At 51.3% G+C, this 20,873-nt stretch overlaps 6 protein-coding genes across 6 annotated transcripts; 1 reads left to right on the forward strand and 5 right to left on the reverse strand.

The window, feature by feature from the left end:
* Positions 1–294: 294 nt before the first annotated feature.
* Positions 295–3,574, reverse strand: N7468_000880 (ribosome biosynthesis protein KRE33; the record flags this gene model as incomplete). Its single annotated transcript, XM_058470177.1, has 5 exons — positions 295–493; positions 575–1,112; positions 1,177–1,757; positions 1,811–2,022; positions 2,093–3,574. 5 exons carry the CDS (start codon positions 3,572–3,574, stop codon positions 295–297), a joined length of 3,012 nt encoding a protein of 1,003 aa, XP_058333318.1.
* Positions 3,575–4,002: 428 nt separating this feature from the next.
* N7468_000881 (uncharacterized protein) lies at positions 4,003–4,281 on the reverse strand (the record flags this gene model as incomplete). Its single annotated transcript, XM_058470178.1, has 1 exon — positions 4,003–4,281. The coding sequence occupies one exon, from the start codon at positions 4,279–4,281 to the stop codon at positions 4,003–4,005; it is 279 nt and encodes a 92-aa protein (XP_058333319.1).
* Positions 4,282–5,235: 954 nt separating this feature from the next.
* Positions 5,236–8,083, forward strand: N7468_000882 (putative capsular associated protein; the record flags this gene model as incomplete). Its single annotated transcript, XM_058470179.1, has 4 exons — positions 5,236–5,736; positions 5,790–5,942; positions 6,000–6,430; positions 6,490–8,083. 4 exons carry the CDS (start codon positions 5,236–5,238, stop codon positions 8,081–8,083), a joined length of 2,679 nt encoding a protein of 892 aa, XP_058333320.1.
* Positions 8,084–8,662: 579 nt separating this feature from the next.
* On the reverse strand, positions 8,663–10,317 carry N7468_000883 (uncharacterized protein; the record flags this gene model as incomplete). The annotated part of the gene is made up of 5 exons (XM_058470180.1): positions 8,663–9,501; positions 9,566–9,808; positions 9,881–9,996; positions 10,049–10,157; positions 10,212–10,317. 5 exons carry the CDS (start codon positions 10,315–10,317, stop codon positions 8,663–8,665), a joined length of 1,413 nt encoding a protein of 470 aa, XP_058333321.1.
* A 2,051-nt stretch (positions 10,318–12,368) lies between these two features.
* Positions 12,369–13,582, reverse strand: N7468_000884 (glycoside hydrolase family 16 protein; the record flags this gene model as incomplete). Its single annotated transcript, XM_058470181.1, has 3 exons — positions 12,369–13,055; positions 13,158–13,403; positions 13,466–13,582. 3 exons carry the CDS (start codon positions 13,580–13,582, stop codon positions 12,369–12,371), a joined length of 1,050 nt encoding a protein of 349 aa, XP_058333322.1.
* Positions 13,583–15,907: 2,325 nt separating this feature from the next.
* On the reverse strand, positions 15,908–20,770 carry N7468_000885 (CORVET complex membrane-binding subunit VPS8; the record flags this gene model as incomplete). The annotated part of the gene is made up of 5 exons (XM_058470182.1): positions 15,908–17,215; positions 17,283–18,045; positions 18,095–19,928; positions 19,984–20,313; positions 20,518–20,770. The coding sequence occupies 5 exons, from the start codon at positions 20,768–20,770 to the stop codon at positions 15,908–15,910; spliced, it is 4,488 nt and encodes a 1,495-aa protein (XP_058333323.1).
* Positions 20,771–20,873: the final 103 nt, after the last annotated feature.

The following is a 20,873-nucleotide window of genomic DNA, read 5'->3' on the forward strand; positions in this document are numbered from 1 at the left end:
ACATACCCAAGAAGATACCCCAGAAGATACCCGGATAGCTTATTTGCCAGCTCTTACGTAGCAATTTCAAGTCCCATATTAAACATTTGACCCTGAACATTTGAAAGCTAGAATAAGAAGTACGAGTAGTACCTTCACGAGAGCTGAGGATGATAGAAATCCCAAGTTTGACCAGGAATACTACATTCATTCAGAGCTGTATACTATATACCGATAGAAACATTGAACATGGAGTCTCGTGTGAACACCGTAAATGATGCAAAATAACGCCGCCAAGTACTGAGAACAAAAGCTCTATTTTTTCCGGCCTTCAGTGCCCTTCTTGATCATCTTTTGCCTTTTGGAGTCAATCTCTTTGTCGTAAATCTCACGAGCAGTTTCGCCCTTCTTGCGCTTCGATGACTTGGATTTGACGCTGACTGTAGAGGCACCGCCGCTTCGAATCTGCTTCTCAGCATCCTCCCACGACGTGGAACCGTTGTCAATTTCGTATCTGGAGGCTAGAAATCAGTTATTGTTCATCCTAAACTACTCCGGAGAATGAGTAACGGGAAGGAACTCTCGAATCACTTACTTGTCCAACGGGAGCGCATCAATCAACGCGCGTTGCTTTTCACGCATCTCATCGGAAACTTGCGCAGTGTCCTCTTGAAGGTCTTCCTCCAGTGAGGTCTCCAAGGGCTTGAAACGATCTACCACCATTTCATCGTCGTGGGCGGCGGACGCAGACGTATTAGGGACTTGTGGTGCGGGTAATGTTTCCGCAACAGCACCTTCGACCACGCCTCGGAAATAAGTGGAGACTTTTCGAATGATCTTCAGGAACATAGCAAGGAGCTGGGACGAAGGCAAGTTCAGCTCTTTCTCGATATCATCCATGCTCTTCCGTTGCAGGCCAATAGCAAGCAGGATTGATTGCTGCACACCAGAGAGACTGACTTTGCCTGCAAGGCGATTGCCAAAATAGTATTCCGCGATGAGGGGTACCAGGTCCAAGATCACATGGTGGTCCAGCTGGTTGTTCGCATAACTATCAAGACGCTTGAGGTCGAAGGGGGAAAACGAAGCATCAATATCGGCTTTTGTCAAACCCCGAGGAGTAGCAGAGGTGTCTAGCTTGGCACCAGCATTGGCCGATTCACAGATACTGAGGGAGAGGACGGGAAGGAAATTTACGGAATTGGTAGGAGAGCAAGGCAAGGAACCGCCGGTGGAAGTCCCGAGCGAAAGCACCCAGCCAGGCAGCATCGTTGCTGCTAGCGGTCAGAGTACGAAGCATCACACAAGAATGCTCGCCGGTCAGCTCATTGGGCGTTTGACGCAAATAAACTGGCGCAAAGGAGGCCCGCTTCCAGAACTTGTGGAGACTGGGAGTGAGACCATAACTGACACCAAGATAGTCCAGGGCATCAGGGCGGCGCTCTGACAGCTTCCCAAAGAGGGGAGGCATGGAACGGATATCCCGGACATGAACGTTGTCATCAAGGAGGCTTGAGTTCGCAAGTTCCTCATCAGTAACACGGACCATCTCCTCCTGAGTGGCAGCTGAGTCTTCTGAGAGGCTGGTGAATTTACCCTCGAAGAAATCAACCAGGAGCTCAAGGGCGCGAGAGCCGTAACCCATACCCACATATTCAGGGTTTGTGGCGATTCGGACGACACGAGCCCCCGAGAGGCTGGCAAAGTCTTCGTCTTGGAATTGCTGGCTGACGAGCCAGGGAATCAGATCACCACCAGCCCGCTGGCCACGGCTGAGACTGTTGAGGACGCTTTGTCTGCTAATACGACCTTCAAGTGCCACTTGAATCACACAAAGAGGCTCGGGAAGCTTCGTGGCCTCTTCGTCATTGGGGGGACAAGCACATAGAGCTGATGCGCAGGTGCATCACTCATAAGCTGAAGATCATTAGGTGTGTTTTTGTAATGACTCGCGACATAAAGGGCCATCATCTGCTGCAGGAACTTCTCGGACACGGGATGGAAAGAGAACAGAGTGTCACGGTTGACCTGCAATAGCTGGCACTGCGACGGGTGAGGACAGCCTTGAGTGTTAATGCGAGATTTGGGGGAGAGTCGCATCCAAGCACAGGACCTTGTTCAGCCACTTTTCGACAGAGTCACCAGGAGCATACCTGATAGGCTCCGAAAGTGTGATTTCTCTCAAAGATCGACCAGCTAAGTTCTTGTCGCTATGCTTGGAGGCCTTGCCCGTCGTGCGATCCGCCACATCAGTATCATCAGACTTGAGTCTGATGCCACCACGAGACTGCTCTCGAAGCTGTTGGATCAGCTTCAAAGAAAGTGACCGACCTGTTCCTTCGTAGCCGTTGATGGTAGAGGCCATGAATACCAGGTACGGTCCCATCAGCTTGCGAACAAGGGGCAGTGGGATAGCGGCAGCCTCATCAATTACCAAAAGCTCGGCTTGTCCTAGAACATGTGCATCTTGCGGCTGAATGTACTGAATTGTTTGTCGGTGCTTGCGATGAATGTTGACTCGCACGATAGCCTTGTTGAAATCAGGGTTGGTAGACTGGAGGATAGTGTAATCAACATGATCCAGATAGCCCAGAGCATCGAAACCCTTGAATACGAACTCGAAGAGCGTCTTCAGGTTCTCCGGGCTAGGGGATGTGATGAAAATATTGCTGTAGCCATGCGCAACAGCAGATGCAATCGCTACACCGAGAGCCGCAGACTTTCCTCGGCCACGACCCGCGGTCAGGGTGACAGTGCTCTTTAAGGTCTTTTCAGCGATTGCATCGGCAAACGTCAGGAGGGCCTTGGCCTGATCCACGGTGCGTGCAAGCTGGATCAGAGGACCCACAGGCTGTGTGTCCGCAAGGCTTTCCTTGATTTCCTTCAGTTCCTTCTTTGAGCCTGAGTTGGCGGCCTCGTCGGTGGACTCTGGGGGAGGTAAAGGCTTGACATTCTTGCCGCCCGAAATCGGCAATACATTCAATTCATCATCGACCACTAAGCACGAGTCACAGCTTCCAAGGGAAAGAATGAAGCGCTCGTTGAAACGAGCGACCACATCATCATGGGCTTCGGTGCGGTATCGTGAATGGATATCCATGGACAAAGTATATAGTTGTTTCAGACTGTTCATGCTTTTCAGCAGCAACAGCACCATACCACCGCCTTCCACGGTCTCAACTGTGCGAGCCAACAGGTTTGGCGTCATGGCCTCGAAGTCTTGCAGAATACACATTCCATAGGTATTACCCAGGATTTTTTCGGTCTCCTTGTAGTAGACGTAACGAATTTGGTTAAGGGTGATGAAAAGCTCAAAAGGATCCTCTTCATTCGGTTCCCGGATACCCCTCTTGACCTCCTTCTTGATTTTTGCCTCGCGCTTCTTCCGATGGCTGGTGAAACCCAGAAGATCCTTCTTATAAGCCCACAGCACGGGCTTGTTCTGCTTCACATCCACGCTGGACATGATGTAGTGGAGATGCACAATCACATCCTTTGCACGATCACCAACGATCACAAAAAAGCTGCGCTTTTTCTCCTGGACGCCATTTCGAATCAGCGCTGGGATGCGCGAATCAATAGCCTTCCTTGGCATGGCTTGAGGGTGCGGGACTGGCCGCAAGAAATGTTGGGATGCGGACGTTCGCTCTTCGATATTTCAATTAGATATGAGCTGCCGAGGGAATGCGGGCATTCGTCGGGCAAGAGTTCCAGGCCCTCGGTGGGATTGTTGTAAAAGAAGGACAGTAGACCGGGGACGAGCTTTCCTTCGAAGACCGCTGGTATCGTAAACTGCACCGAGAAAAAAAAAATCTCATAGTACTGCCGCGATACAGATGGCGGTGTAACAGGCGGTACGGCATCCACGTGATGTCGGGATCATATCATGTTTGTATCATTTGCACTGAAGGTCTTTGTTCGGCGGGTTATACTTCTTAGTCAGCACGACCCGTGTTCCAAGGTTCCAAGGGTCCAACGTTTCCCCACCTTGACCGTTTATGAAAGTGTTTAGCTGTACGACGGTTACATGGACCATATTATCTCTGGATATGCATGAAGGCGCTTGAAGAGGCAGAGTAATTGACTATGGTCTTCTGTCTGGCACATGGGACAAGTCCGCTGCGTATCATCCGTAGCGGGGAGGAGAGATAAGCATCCTTGCGCTCTGGCGCCGACGCCAAGTGGAACGCGGGAGCCAAGTCCTGATTCTGGCCGCTGATCTCTCTCGGCATATTTGAGCGTCTTGGGCGCATTCCGGATCCAGATGAAAAAGGGACGCCAGGCCGGAGCCCGGGATTGCATGGATCATCAATTTCATTGGTCAGAACTGTTTAAAATGGATTGAGAAGGCCCATGGTTGCGTGCTTTGGTCACCCAACCGCCCACGTTGGCGCAAGTAGATCGACGCTGAGCTCTATTCTAACTGGCTCTTGGGCCTGTCGCTCAAGGCGTCTGAAATGGCGGATCCAAGGCCCAGCCGCGTAACAGCCTGTCTCAATCTCCCTGGTCTCCACAAGGAGTGCAGGGCCTTGAGCTCATCGTCATACGCTTCGTCATGCCTTGAAAACTCCCCTTGTCTGGGGTCTTACATGCGCGCGCGCCACGGAAGCTCATCTTGAGTGCACCATACTATTCACGAAGCGGCGCGATGGGCTATATTGCTGGCTTTGCTGGACTGAAACGATAAAAGATTTGGAGGGCAATATGCTCCAATTCTCTGCGGAGACTGGACTTACGGTCTTTGTAGGGTACGTTGTTACTCCGCGATGCCATTCCGGGTAGATTGGTCGCGTGAAGGAGGGGAGGGTAGAGTTAAATTCTAACGGTCGCATTCTCCCCAGGTCTTTTTTCATATGGTCTTTTTTTCTAACCTCAACATACAATGCGACATACGCCTTCGGTAAGTCGTTTCTCTCTCTGTATAAGTTGCGTATAATGGTACTGACGGGGTTGATTGGAAGACCGCCCAGTCAATACAGCTGTTCTAGTATGCTTTTTCACGGGAGTGACTCTCATACTCCTCGGCCGTTTCGCCCCTCTAGCCTCAAGGTCTTTGACAGCCGTGGACAAACGGCCTGAGGTTCCACTAGCCGAGCAGTTTGAACTCGCATCCCCCCGGTCCTCCTCGCCGTCCGGGAGCTTTTCGAGTAGACCGAGCTCCTTTCTCCGCTCACGCTTTCTGTGGACGCTCATCCTACTGTTGATTATATGCGGCATACGAGTTGAATTCTTTCGCCAGGCTACATTTCATAACGAATGCTCGCCTCATGGATATTCGGTAAGGGAGGACCCATTGCTTCTCTCAGTACAGTGAAAAAACGGTTCCTAATGTGCGCATATAAGTACGCTCTTCCTTTTATTGTTTCCGTATACGACTTTTGGCGGTTTCGGCGATTTCAGCCACCGCAGGAGGATAGCGCATCTCGACGATTCCAGAAAGTGCACCTTCAGACAGCATACTCGATACTTCGGCGCACCTTTCATTATGTGACCAAAAGCTCTTTTCGAGGCATTATCGCCGCTACTCTCGTCTCGCTTGGTGGATATAGTACCGTATCCATTTACGCTGGCAGTCGGTCCACGTATATATGCCCAGCCGTCACAAATGGTGTAGCGGTTTTTCGGGGAATTGCATTCTTGAGCATGTTGTGTGATTCGGTCATTCTGGTGGGCATTGCGGAACTCTTCCGAGCGGAGCCCGAGAAAAAGGAAGCAAGAGAAAAGAAAGTACTCGTTTCTCTCGGAGCGGGTCTCCTTGTAAGCACCTGGTCGCCATTTGTCCTCAGATGCGGCGTATTAACCATTTGCAGGCCGTGGGGCTCATTTGGGCCGTCATCGGGGCTTTCGTCCAAAACAGCAGATCTGAGCATGACAATCAGCTGTTTTTGGATGCAGAGTTTACGCGGAGTGCATTCGGGCAAACTGTTCTTGTCGTTCTTTCTATAATATCAGCATGGCAAATGGTGGGTGCGCATCTTTATCCAATGTTTTACTTCCCCGATGACTGAACCCTCTACAAGCTACCCTTATTCGGCATTCTCGGCATATCTATATTAGGAGGATATATCATGATATTTTTCTCCGCATTTTCGGTGATCGCTTTCGAGCAGATGCCCTACCCATTCATTTCATGGGGCCATGCGGCTTTTCCGTTCCTTGCTTCTTCGGCCGGAGCGATACTTTTCCTTTCGGGGAGGATCATCAACGAAGAGGAGTCGAAAGCTCTCTACCGAACTAACATTGTGCTGCAGGGACTTTTGGCCCTATTCTGCGTGGTAGCACTTGCTTTTGCAAGTTCCAAGCACCATTATTCTCATACACACCCGATCGACATTCTCATCCACCAAGGGAGTAAGCAAATGGATCAATTCCTCGGGCAGGCCAAGACCAGTAAAACACTGGGGGATGCAGTCGCTGAGTACCGAAAGAGATATCATCAACATCCTCCCCCGTACGTAAACCCCCCCTTCCCCTTACACCTGGGTAGTAGGACCCGCTAATGTTCTCCAGAGGGTTTGATAAATGGTACGAATATGCGACCAATCGATCATCAGTCATCATCGACGATTTCGATGAAATTTACAAGAATTTGCTACCCTTCCGAGCGATTCCACCAGCGGAGCTACGTGATATGACCCAAAAACTAGCAACAAACCCCTTCAACGACCTTGGTGCTATCAGCATACGGAATGGAACTGCAAGGGTTCAGGAGGGGATCAAACCCACACATGCATGGATGGTTGCTGGAGCAGCGACGATGATCGAGAAATTTTCCGAGCACCTCCCAGACATGGATCTTGTTTTCAACCTCAACGATGAACCGCGCGTGGCAATCCCTTGGAAGAAACTAGTCCCCCTCAAGCGCATCTCGAAAGGATTAGAAAATGAGCTCGTTCCGGAGCAGGATGTTATACGCGATTGGACTCCAGGACGACAGGATGGCTGGGGGCCTATCGAGCCTGCAGATCAAACGAGCGAAACGATCTTCACCGATGGGGCTTGGCGAGGCGTATTCGATCCATATGTCAGCGAGATTTGCCCTCCTTCCTCTCGCGCTCTCACCAGGCGGGTTTGGAACCGTCGCGACACGTGTTTGGAATGTGCAGCTCCCCATACCATGGGCCAATTTCCAATCAATTACGATCTCGCCTCGGATATCTGTCACCAACCCGATCTGGCCTTCCTGCATGGCCTTTTGATCTCACCTGCGTCGTTCAAGGTCTCTCAAGATCTCATACCAATATTCAGTCAGAGTGCGTTGAAGGGATTCAGCGACATTCTTTTCCCCAGCCCGTGGAACTATGTGGATAAAACGAAGTATGAACCCACTAAAGAGTACCCGGACAAAGTCTTTGAGCGGAAGGAAAACTCCCTCTTTTGGATCGGCAGTACTTCAGAGGGAGTGAGTCGATCTGGAGAATGGCAAGGTATGCCGCGCCAAAGATTCGCACATTTGGTCAACAATAATACAAATCAAGTCTCGGTTCTGCTCCCGACAAGCCCCGACCGCTACCGGTACAAGATACTGAATGGCGACGCACCTCTGACGGCTCTGGAGCTCCAAGCATCTGTCCATATTGCCGACCCAATTGCCCGCTGCGGCGCAGACTGCGACGAGCAACATGCTGAGCTGGGCACTGCCCCACATGTTGATTTCCAATCCCACTGGTCCCATAGATACCTCTTTGATCTCGACGGAGCGGGATTCAGCGGCCGATTCCTCCCCTTCTTACAAAGCAACAGCTTGCCTTTCAAGACCGGCCTTTTCCGCCAATGGTTTGATAGTAGGATAGTGTCTTGGTACCATTTTGTCCCCATCGACATCCGTCTCCATGGCTTTTGGAGTACGTTAGCGTACTTCGCCGGTGTCCCGGGCTCGCAGATCAGCGACAAGCATTCTGACCAGGGCCAGATGTGGATGAAGCAACATTTGACCCAAGGCTGGTGGATCGCGCAGCAAGGTCGAGATTGGGCACAGAAAGCCCTCAGGAAAGAGGACATGGAGATATACTTCTTTCGATTACTCCTCGAGTGGGGTCGCATGACGGATGATCAGAGAGACGTTCTAGGGTTCATATACCAAACGGACGACGCGGCATCATGATCTACACCCGTCTTGTACTTAGATCACTGCATGTATCATATCTTTTTTTTCTTCCCTCAAAATCCGGACAGATCACTCCAGTAAATCTGACCTACATTACCCACGACGGTGTTATGGGATCATTGATATGTCTATAGATAATAGAGGGCCTTCCAATCTTCAAGGATAGTCTAAATTCTGAAAAGAAAAGCCGTCACAGTTGAATATTCAACTCCATATGGAGAACTACAAGTCACGTAGCTACCTGTTAAAGCTTGAACCTGCCGGTCATGTGATTTCAAGCGCGTGGCATGGACATGTATGGACCGCTGGACAACCTCGAGGACGGGCTCGTCCTGAGATTGGTCGATGATAATACATTAGAAATTTTCCGGGTCTAACAGCATTGTCTCCCTTATGGCAAAGTTGATCGGTCTGTGTAAAGCGAAGATCCTAAGGCCACTGGCGCTGGGCCACTTTATGCCCCCTCTGCAACATGTAATACTTGTGATAGGAAGGCATTTATTTTCATTTGCATCGTCTAATATAAGGATTTCCCATACACGCCTGACAAGAAGCAATTTCGTTGTTTCGTTTCCTCTAAATAGCCATATTAGCACAGCTGAAAGCCGGATTCGTAGACCCGGAGTAATCGGCGATGATAGCCTCGACCGCAGCATACAGGCCTGGGCCGAGCATGAACAAACCCACGGCCAAAATGAAGATGTTTGTCAAAGTCATCAAGGTCTGAAATGGGCCCCTGAATAGCATTCCGCGGTTCAATTGCCAGTAAGCGACTGCGAAGTAAATGAAGCCGAAGAACGAGTCGAACGCCGCGCTCAGAAGGGACAAAAAATCACCCATGCTGGGAATCACCTCAGCGAAGACGAAACCAAGCACCCAGATGACGACCATCACAAGTATCCACACACCCCATCCAATGACGGTGTGGCTATGGGCGTGCTTGGATTTGCCCATTATGCGCAGGTAGACGAACTTGGCGGTGACATTGGCGTAGATCACTCCGATGATGAGCGTAGGGACAATCACAAAGCCGAAGGACGCTTTCTTGTAGGAGACAACCCCAAGACTGCCAAAGGCAGGGGCCGTGGAATACTGTCCCAGGTATCGGAACCCAATTGCGGGCGGAACAATGAAGAGAATCACGGAAATCGCCGTCAGGACGGCCAACGCCTTGGGAAACTCTTGCGGACGCTCCATTTCGGCAATGAATGAAGGGAAGAGGATCTGGGGTACCCAAAGGAAGGTGATATTGAGTACGGCGTTCATGCAGTTAACCCAGGTGGTGCCAGGAAGTGGGAATGCATAGGTCTTGACCGGCCCTAGAGACGGATAATTGCCGCCGTATCCGTACAGAGGAGCATTCTCGATACCGGCGAAAATGAGGAAGAGAAGGATCGCAAGGCCCATGAACGCAGCTATGGTGAACAAGAATTTGTTAGAAAGAATCCATCGACACGCTCCACGGGGGATGAACCGTACAGGAAAACATTGACATGAAGCTGACATGCTGAAGAGTCCGCGGCACCGCCATGACAATCCCCATAATGGTCGCGATCACCGAGAAGACGGCCGTGCAAAGAGAGTGGTCCGAGAGAGTGTTGAGAATCTTGGCCCCCGTGAGGATATGGAACCCGATGAGAAGGATATTATTGGCCAACAGCATGAAGGCTGAGAAGACATAAGCGGCCTTGCTTCGCCCAAAGACGTGGTATCCGAAGTCGCCTAAAGCGAGGCTCATTTGTCAGTTTTCCAGCAGGCCCAGGACGGTGTTCAGATGCCTCGCATGCCACTCACAGATATCCAGAATTTGAGGGTACTTCATGATGTACTTGTGCATGGTCATGGAGGTTATCCAGAACAGAATCCCCGAGAGAAGCATCGTAATGATGCCGGGTACCCAGCCGAGCACTCTATCTATTGTCAGCAATCGAGATCGAGGGGATGCGGGGTGCGCGATCTCACGAGAGGGACCAGGACTGCGCCATAATCGCCAGGCAGACCTGTTCGCCTGCGAGCAGACAGGCGGTCTTCTTCCAGGACATCGTGCGGAGCTTAATATCATGCTGGTGATCTAGTATCACGATTAGCGGTAGATTCCCCATGTCAGCAGGGTTCAGCGACATACCCGCTGCGACTAAAGCCGCGATGGTATCAATGGAACCGGACTCATCCGCCACGGTCCCCAGCGTATACCCATGCTTCTTCTCGTCGATTTTCTCCAAGGTCGACATGATCGCGGTTCGTCGAAACGGAACGTGTGGGAATGAGCGAAAAGAAAGACGAACTCAAGAGAGAGGCTGGACGAAGGAAGCTCTCAGGACCTATTTCCATTTAAGGCAGGCCCAGGCAGAGTAGCTTCCAGCAGAAAGTCTTTTTCTTTTTCTTTTTTATTTTTTTTTAGTTTGGCCATCAGTATACGTTAAGTTTTTTTGAAGCTTAGCGTTGGCAGATGGGTCAAGATGAGGCAAGGTTAGCGACGTTTGAATGCAAACGCACCAATCTCATAGGCTCTGGGATGGCGCCATAATCAAAGTAATCGCGACATCCCATAGAAAGCACGCGGTTTGGGGCCTCGCCCAGGTTTGCCGTGGTCCTAGGCCCCTGGTCCCTGGTCGTGTTGTCCATTGGCTCGATAATCTCAATTCAGAGCGACCTTAAGTCTGATTGGCCCAGTCCCCCAGCCACGTTGTGGGTGTCAGACCGATAAAGGCAATCGACCGATAACCAGCGCCTCCAGCGGGCAAGTCCGCCTCAGCTGAGTCCAGTCCCGCATCAGATGCAGCCGGCTGATGTCAAGCATCCCAGCAAGTCAGATCTATGCAAAAAGGGTTGAATCTCCCGAGGAATGATACCCCAGAATCTCGGTTCAGAACGCCCCTAATGTCCTCATCCTAGTGTCTAGCGTACCCCGCGCGTTTGCATTGAGCATTAGGCGTTTGGCCAGTCTCCTCTATCTGTTCAGCTCTAGAGATGTCGAGTCACTGGAGCGCTTTTGCCCTCCTGCATCAAACAGACCGAATTTGCTGGGTTGATCGATCACCGGATGGAAGATGGCCACTACCAGCGTAAACCAAGCCAGATGAGAGAAATCACGATCCAAGCGATGGAAAGCTGTGGATGTCACGAAGCAATTCATCTACTCGTGGTTCTGGGCCAGCGATATCGCGGGTGTACGTCGAAGAGGCGCCCAGGACGAAGTGATCGGTGCAAACAAGGCAGGATATTTCCTGTTGATGTGATGGTGACCTCACTCTCACCATACTAGGCGCATGCATTTCCAACCAGATAGCAACTCCACAGGCGATCCCGATAATTGGGGAGGCGACAGCGGCGGCTTTCGTTTGTTCTTTCCGGTTCAGGGCAAGTAACATATAGAAGCCATGTTATGTCGTCTCCGCCATTGTCGAAGCCCGTCGCGAGTGTAGAGATGAACAGGGATGGGAACACAATGCCGAAGAAGGGCCATTTGATCAGTTGCGCATTGGTTGCCTTCTTGTTGAAGTAAGTGCCGTAGATACTGAAAGAGATGATTGCACTAGCGGTAATCTGGCCTTGAGTCCGCCAAAGTAAGGGTATATAGCCGCCCCCAGCGGCCGTAGATGGTATGACGCAACAATGTTCATCCCAGTCAGAGCTCTCACAGCGATACTGGAGCCAACGATCATGTTGGGGAAAAAGAAAATGTGAAGTCGATAGTCTCAATATTTCTTATGGGACTGCACCGGCCGGTTTTGAGGATATTGTGAAGTATCTTTTGCCGGTACTCCGGCGCATGTAGTATTCTCGGGAGAGTACGCAGTGCCGGCGACGCGGGAGAACTTCCTCAACGATGGCCAAAGGGCCCAGACTCGGCGAATGACCATCCAGGGCTCCGGTACAAAGGGGCTTCCGCATACTGAGCAGTATACAGATCAACACTGGGAGCCATGTGCCCTCACCAATCACGCATTAGTTAACTACAACTTCCAGCTTACAAATTACAATAGCGTACAACTAATAAGTCTAGAAGCACTTTGTAAGCATGGTAATGCAAAGTCATATGCTAGTGATGACTATTGAAGGACAGATAGGGGTATTTCGAAACACAGATCCACGTCTTCACACATCGCATCAAACCGACTCTCGGGAAAAGGGTGCCAAGCACCATGTGGCATCAACTATGCCAATGAAAAATAAAGCCGCAACCAGCGGTGAAAAGAAAACGACAATAAGACACCAAAAAGGCATGTCTTATTCTTAAGAAGCATGTCAGCGCTGGCCCACAAGCCCCCCAGTGAGCCATTTACAGGCCAGCCATGGTATCGCGGCGGCTCTTCAGGTTCGGGCGAGGGCCCGGGCGAGCGTGATGGTTAGAGCGACGGTTGATGTGCTCAGCTGCGTGCGCGTGGTTCACTTTGGGAACCTCGGCACGCTTCTGGGAGCCGGTGCCGGTATAAACCTTGAGAGAGTTGATACCCCAGTAGCTGTCAGAATAGGCACTGGGGGTGTCGGCGACGTATTGTTGGCAAGTGGCGCCTCCGCCGCATTGGTAGGACCCGGAGGACCCGGCCCAGTCACCGCAGAAGGTGATATCAAACACGATCTGCATATTCGCGAATGCGGTGGAAAAATTACAGCTAGAGCCACCAAAAGAAGCAACCGGGGTACCCCATTGGGTGGGGTCAGGTGTCCCATTGGTGATGTCGGAAGTAATGCTGTTCCTAGGGAAGAACCAGATGCTGATTGAATCGGCGGCCCACTGGGTGGCATAAACACCGCCACCGGCGTTGTTGAAGCCACTTCCAAGGGAGTTGGGGTCGGTATCTATGACACCACAGCCATTACTGCCTTCGCAGTCGGTAGAACCAGCGGACGTACCGCTGCCATAGTTGGTGATAGAGCAACCGGGGCTGGTGTGGAGTGTCATCTGATTCTGCTGGTTGGTATTGACATACTCGATGATGTCAATTTCACCCTCTGCAGGCCAGGGCTGAGAGCCTGTTCCAAGCATCCAGCTATTCGATATCAGCATAAGGTTCATACGGTCTCAATTCATCCGAGCCTGAAGAGCGATTCAATGATCAAAACTTACAAGGCAGGCCAGCTTCCACACGCAGTCCCGGGCATATGTGCCAAATCGAGAATAACTTAGGGTTCCTACGCTGTATGTCGCCGTACTCGATATGCGAACACTTTGGCGACCCGCTCCGTTAGGGTCGATTGAGTTGGTGCTGTCAACACCAATGTGGACAGTACCATCATTGGCACTAATCAAGCCGGCACTGGTGGCGGTGCTTTGATCGACGTATGTAACAAAACCGTGGGTGGGGTCCTCATCCTACATGTGAAGTTAGTATTAGTTACCTGGGTGCTATGCCAGATTTTGACGTTCCCACATACAGTGAAGAAAGTGAACTTGTCGAAGAACGAGCTATCATTGCCATAGTCTTCCTGTAGTTGCCATCCAGCAGCAACGCTGACCAACAGGGACAAGCCGAGGGTGGAAAGGACGTGCATTTTTGTCGTATCGGATAAAGACAGGGGTATGAAGGCGAGGTACCAAGACGGGGGTATCAAGATGGGGTATCAAGAGTTGAGCAAGGCCTAATAAAGCCAGATTGCTCTGCAGGATGTGATAAAGATCCCTCGGGGAGTCAAAGGAATGAAAGGCAGGTATAATATACGAAGTCCAACCAGTGGAGTGACGATATAGTCCTGCGGAAAGGAATGTATAGTGCGATCACAAGAAGAACGCACGAGGGTATAAAGGAAAGACGGGGCGCCAATGGAGTGAACACGGAAAACAACAAGACACGGGAAGGAGGGGAGAATTATATACGAGGGCTATCAGGGGAAGGGTGTAGTGCATAAAGAGCCCCGAAAGACACTTGCGCGTGGCGGGCGTGTACCCACCCGACCCGATCTTGAGACTTGGTGGGACATGCATATGGCCCATGTGAGATATGCGAAACGCGGAGGCCGCTTCCCACATTGGCTAGCCAGGGCCAGGGGCCAGGTCGAACTGCGGGTCCTTTCATCGTGAAACCAAAGTGCCCTGACAAAACGGGTACTTTATCCACCTGGCGTTTAGTTCCATCGAGTTCCCAAGGTTGCAATTCCCCGTGAGGAATAATGAGTCTGCTAGTGCCACAGGATGCGGAGTCCGAGTCCAGGCCCATCTCCTCAAAGACGAAGCCTGAACTGGACTAGAAAATTGGGGCGGCAAAGGGTCCGTTTTATGCAGACCACATCGGGGGCGACGTCTGCATCAGATGTGAAGTATACTTGTACAGAGCGGAGTACAACGCATTTCTACCGGAGAACCGGACTCTAGAGCATTAGTGAGGTAGACAATCACAGAACCTATACGGGCCAATTCAAGACTATTCATTCCCCCAACTTCCGATACTGAGCGCCATTGCTGCGTGGCTATTGTCAGGTTGTATACCTGCAAATTCTCGCCACGCATTCAGGAAGACAAAGAAGATCCTAACGCTCCTAGTGTCGGCGGCAAGTGCCGAATGTGGGATCTGTCATCTAAAGACCATCAGTCCAGGCCCGGTGGGCGGAAACTGAAGTGCTGAGGGTTTGGCACTCGGTGGCCTGGGTGTTTCGACTGTGCCGGCGATCATGGAGGTCCATCGTCTGACTCGTCCAAGCATCCGATCCACGACGGCTGATACGACGGGTTGAGTGTGGGAGGGCGCCAGTTGTCTCCATCACTGGGTGTGCTCATCTGCACAATCGAGCCAATCATATGAGGTAATGTCCAAGTCCCGAGGACTTGGGCCACGCATGGTGTCCCCTAGCGCAGCCGGGGAGGAAACAGTGGCAAGTGACACCGACGAATTGTCGTTTGTGGTTCGGGACGACGATCATTAAGCTTTTGTTTCTGGGGTCCACTTTTCCCACTCTGCGCTTCGATTGACCAGCTTCTTGTCAGCCATTTGCTGCTCCCGGCGACGCCTCAAATCCTAAACCTCCGTCCGTTCGTGGTATTCGGTAGAGACACGCGCCAGGATAAACAGACTTTCTTCTGGAAAATCGTCTACCCCTGACTACTTCTCCGTGTTTTAAGGAGTCGTACGTGGCCCTTCTTAGAAAAGTCCTCGACTCAAGGCTAGCCTTACCCCTCATTCCTACATGCGATCGTCGATCAAAACCGTTCTGAGGAGGGGAGGGGAGGGGAGGGCAACGGAGTAGAGTGCCTAAAGTTAGCTCGTCTGGCCCGAACTGGGACCTTTTGGGATATCGCCGACGAACTTTTCATGCAGAAGCCTTGAGTTGTATCGGGCACTGAGAATTCCTGCTACTTTGCCGGAGTAGGCAAGGTCCAGGGGCCATCAGCGCCGATCAGTGCGATGGGCCACTAACAGTCCTTATCTCAAGGCTCTTCGATCCTTCGATCCCACCCCGGTAGGGCAAGTGTTCCAGATAAAGACGGGCTTCGTGTCTCTTCTCCGTTCTCCGTGCCGAATTGACTTCGTAATCCGAAAGACTCTGGGGGCCCGGAATTCGGCAGAGTGTAGAATTTGACACGCGGCAGCTCCTGCTACCTGCGGGAGTTCAGTACCTGCATGCAAGTTCAAGTTCAGACGTAAGACTTGTCGATGCTTGCTCTAGCGAACACGGAGCAGTAGCTCCACATGCAAACAACGAACAGAGATTCTCCGGGCCATACTAGTAATACTCAAGCATTCTAGTGTTCAATACAGAACAAGGAGTAATCTCCGTATGATGTCACATTTGCATTTGCGATCCCTGCGTAGGATACACGCAATGGTCTAACAAGAACAGGGAGGAAAGAATGAAAACCCCTAATGAGGCGTGACTATCTACATACTATGTACATGCTGGGCAAAAGAGGCCAGCTCCAGACCAGTCGGGTTGCTCATTCCGAAATGCAGGTACCGCAGTGGGGCGATTGTGAACATTGATTGTGTCCAGGATGCACTGTCGGTGATAGAGATGGCGACAGGAGAAGACTACTGCAGGTTCAAGGGGCCGTCGCTCGGGTTGCCCAGGCTCATCCTCCGGTTTGTTCTCATGATCCACACTGCTGATGGGGCCGACGTGGTCAACCAGCATCCCAGGCGACTGTCCAGCCCCTACTGCAGCGGCCGCTTTCCCTTTGCCCCGCTCAGTCGCCGGGTCGTAGCTTTCTTCCGCACGCTTTTCGATGCGACGCTGTCGTTCGTGGGCTTGCTTAGTCTGCCAGGCCGTCCAATGTGATGTTCCAATATTAGGGCCCCAGATGCGACGGCGGCATATTTCGCACACTTGGCCCCGGGGCCGCCAGCCGTGCTGCCGAAGCTTTGTCACCTCATCGACATGCACGAACAAGTCACGATCCAGCATGCCATTGGCTAACGTCAACAACGATCTCTCATACGAGTATGCAGAAAAGATCGAGGCCAGGACGGCACGTAGCTCAAGAAGGGAGGGTGACCAGCTGGCAGCCCGTGTGAGGAAGGCACGGAGGACCCGAAGGAAAGACATGTCCGTTCTCTCATGAGTGGACGACCCACCTCCCTTCACCGTACTTGCTATTAAAGATGAGAAAATTTGCTGAACCAAATTCCGGAAAGCATTGGTCAGTAGATCAGTGTTCACGGCAGGCTTTGTCAAAGCAAGCTCTTGCTTTGATTTCTCCGTATCTTCAGCTTGGTATCCACGTAAAAGTCCAAACACATTGCTCGCAATGCGTACAACTGCCTCGATCAGATCGAGCCAAAGAGTTTCATCAAATGTCAGGGGGTGTTGAAGCGGCGAAGCTCCTTGCTGACCGTTGGTGTGAGGATGGTTCTGCTTCGCCGTCGTGGTTTGACCCTGGCAGAGCCAAGTACCAACCCCGGCATATTTCTTGAGAGACTCTAGTAAATCGTCTATGGCCTCCGCAGTGCTAGTTGAGTCTGGAGCTTCATCTTCGCTATGAATGAGACCGACGAGGCCTGATTCGAGGGTTTTGAGGTGCGCAACGAGGCGGTCCAGGGCAGGCCTCAGCTGTCCTTGACGAGCAAGAAGAATGACGGCAGCATTGATCGCCCCGCTCTCCTCAATAGCAGGAAGTAGCTCTTCAAGGTGAATCTCACCTACCCGTAAACCGTCAACGAAGTCCGCAACGTGGGATGGATTGTATTTGCAGAGAAGCTGCACATATCGTTCAAGCATCCAATTTTCGCCCGCCGTGGACCGAATCGCTCCGCCTCAGACCGACAGGTTCGAAGAGAACCATAAGATATTGGTATTGACTGGATGAATCTTCCTGTAGCACGTGGAGAAATGTAGAATGCGCCTCAGGAACTAAACTCTGCATTGTGTGGGCAGCACGTCTCACATCAATCGAAGCCATCTCCCTCGCATGCGCCTTCACCACGTCTATAACATCCCGCCTGTGCTTTTTACCCAGGCCAGAACCAGATCGTAAGCAGTCATAGAGAGCAGTAAATATGTCTTCTTTGTTATTTGGATCCTCAAGGAAAGCCAAGATCCAGTTCGAATATTGTTTTTCGGAGCGATAGGTCGACTTCAGAACCCGGAAAAATCGGGCTTCTCTGAACAAAGGCACCATACTTTGAATGTCCGGTGGATGGTAGAAGGACAGAAGATACTCTGCGCTCAACTCACAGTCCTCAGCCAGATCCGGGTGGGGGTATTGGCAGAGACGAACGAGGACTTGATGTAAAGTTGTACCTGACAAAAGAATATACTGAGGGTATTTGGGAAGATTGCGCGCAACAAACATATCCAAGAATATGGTATCATCAGGAGAGAAGTAGGGTGCATCCATCACTTGGAGAAGAATGCTTATGAGATACTGTCGGTTGACAGAAACATTAGCCGGGATCTCTTCAGTCTCAGCATCAGAGTCGTTGAGAAAACTATCCTCAAATGCCTCGTTGAGCATGCTCATGAAACTGGAAGCATCGAACTTGAGCACAGCTCGTAGTTGGGCAAATGAGCCTGCTTCCTCACGATTACTGGGGGGAACCTGAACTGGACGATTGGCCCGAGAAGAGATACTTGTACAAGGCACTTTTGGCACGTGAAGCTTCGAACTCGTCCATATCTTCTCCTGTTGGGTAGACGCGGCCAGTCAGCACAAAGGACAGGTAAGGAAATATCTTCATCGCGTTGGTGTGGCGAGTTATTTCAGCTGCATAGTCGCCATTGGACAGCGGTCCAGCTTGAGACGGGATTTGATGCAGAAGCTCTTCAAGTGGACCCACGTAATCGGCAAGACAACGGTTCCAAACGTAAATATAAGCATCATAGAGGTTATTTTTCTTGCATAACGTCGTGACTTGGTCGATATCCATTGTGGTGGTATCGAGGAGGCATATGATTTCCTCCAGTCGGCCAGGGGAGTGGGTCACCATGTAGTGATTTATTAAGGCCTTCACTGCAATGGGAGGCAATGAACGAAGGACGCCATCAATGATGCGTGGTTCGAGGACCTCTAGGAAAACCCCCGCAGCATCATGCTCCTCGTACCAAGAAAAAACCTCATCCCAAAGAAAATCTTCATCGGCCATGTGAATACACGCCGTGGTGGATACTTCGGCCAGCTCTTCGAGAAGTTGATTGTCTAGTCTCCTGCCATCGGCCTCGGCGTTGCGACCAAATGCATACTTTAGGGATGCCGATATCATCTCAAGTAGCTTCTCCTGCACGATGGGCTGTCGCAGAATGTCTTCTTCCGGTAGACCAACGGTGAGCTTCTCTGCTGTCCCTGTGTAATATGAAGTCGCGAGTCGGATGGCCCCGATAAAATCCCCAGCTTCCATGAGGGCAAGGAGACGATCTGCCCAGTTAGACAGGCTGCCGACCAGAGTCTCGTTATAGCCAAGCAAGAATAACCGTCCCTTGTAAGCTCGAAAACTCATGTAAAATGCATCTGCTACCACACCATGCATTGAAGTGTCTTCCTCATCCAACTGTTCGACCAAAGTGTGTAACTGTGAAGAAAATAGGTCGGTGTGGTAGACATGTCGGTTAACCAGGTCAATGGAGTCCGTTGCATGCATAGAATAGTCTTCCAAGATGAGGAGTCGCTGGGTAATTGTAAACACTGCCAAAACAGAGCGACTCAGCCATTGAACAGCCACGATAGCTTCATCAGCCTTCCAGCGGCTGCGTGCTCTGAAAACAAGGTTTGGTGGCCGGTCTCTATTACCAGGTTCGTCTGTCTCCGCTTCGGTCACTTCTAGGACAGTCAGGACATTCGACCAACAGTATACCAATTTCGTATTGGAAGTTTGGCTATCTTTTCCCTTCAACCGAATTGCGGGGAACCAAGCTAATGCCCCTGTCATAGCACTATGAGCTGGGACCTCTTTGGGTCGCGGCGCTTTGTGCTGAGTTTGTGCGACAGGGGTAGTAGATACAATCACCAGGAGATATGGGGTCAACATCGCGACAAGGCCCAGAGAGTCCGATGGCTGTTCTACATTTCCGAGTGGAAGGGGAGAAAATGCCAAAACGGAACTGGGCTTGCGTGGACGAATCTCTTCTATGGTGGTCTGCGGGTATCTGCCTAGAATCCGGGTTGTTTTAACGGTCCGTCCGACTGATCCCATACCTCGCGTGGCCAAATGGGAGAATGCCATGCCTTTTGTATCTGCGGACACAAGGGCAGTTCGTCTTGTTCCAAGAAATCCAATATGAATGATAGCAGCTCCTTCAATGTGGCTGTCAGATGTGCGCAACTCAAGTTGATTTGCTGGTAATGGAGGGATGTGGAGGAAAGGCCGGGCTGGGCGTGCAATTTCCCACGTAAATATATCACCAAGTCCATGTCCTCCAGCAACAGTAGAGTGATCTGCGGAAATCGCAAGAGAAGTCACTGGCCCGCGTTCAACCGCTGGGAGGTGGTCAGTATACTCCAAAGCGAGAATGCAGGCGAGAAGTTGACAAACCTTGCGTACTAGTCCCAATAATAGCCTTCAGGCTTTGTTGGTAATCAAACACCAGTATTATTCCCTTCGAGGTGCCAATCACAATGCTTGTGGAAACTGCAAGACATGTTGGTCGGCCAAAATTACGACGTCCAACCTCGGAGAACGCTTGACCGGTGATCTTTCGCAGCTTAGTCCATCGCACAACATCCCACGGGCTTGGAGGAAGGTCTGGCTCCGACTCCGGGTAGGAGACACTTGACTTGCGATCGATGATTGGCGTGAATGGATATGCGCTAGGAATGGCGAACCGGTTCGCGAACCTCCTGTCGGGGAGGACGATAGTCGGGACTGAAATCGAAGATCAAATGGACGATGCGCTGGACTTGGGCTGACTCGTGGAGAGCTTTGGAATGATAAAGCAGGTCCGCTTTGTGAAGATAGTAGAGAATCCTGGTATTTACGTTAACCAACGGTTCGCGAAGCGCTTTGCGCACTATCCGCTTACATGTAATGAAGGAGAATCATCAGGAGTCGAGGCTCTTTCGTCTATACTTCCGACCCCAACCGCGACATTTCTTTGTTGTTGCGGCGGGGTTCGCGGTAGTTCTGTCTCGTCTGGCGGTCCTACCGTCGTCTCCGATGCCTCCTCCGCAGTATCTATGTTGTCCAATTCCTCGTTGAATGGCTGTCCTGTAGAATTCGGGGAGCGGTAATGGATATCATGATCAGGCAGTCGGAGACTATTGTTATCCTGGCCTAGGTCAAGTTCATCCTCGGATGCCCAGACCTCGGTGCCCTCTGCCATCGAGCTCAGCGTACTCGAATGATCATTGCTGGAGCCGGGTCAAAAGGGAGGAATAGTATGAGCCACCAGGCGGTATTTGAGTTGGATATTCGCGATGGGATAC

The sequence above is a fragment of the Penicillium chermesinum genome, assembly GCF_028974085.1.
Source record: "Penicillium chermesinum strain IBT 19713 chromosome Unknown utg000002l:1.0-5270490.0:1.0-5274688.0, whole genome shotgun sequence".
NCBI classification, from domain to species: Eukaryota; Fungi; Ascomycota; class Eurotiomycetes; order Eurotiales; family Aspergillaceae; genus Penicillium; species Penicillium chermesinum.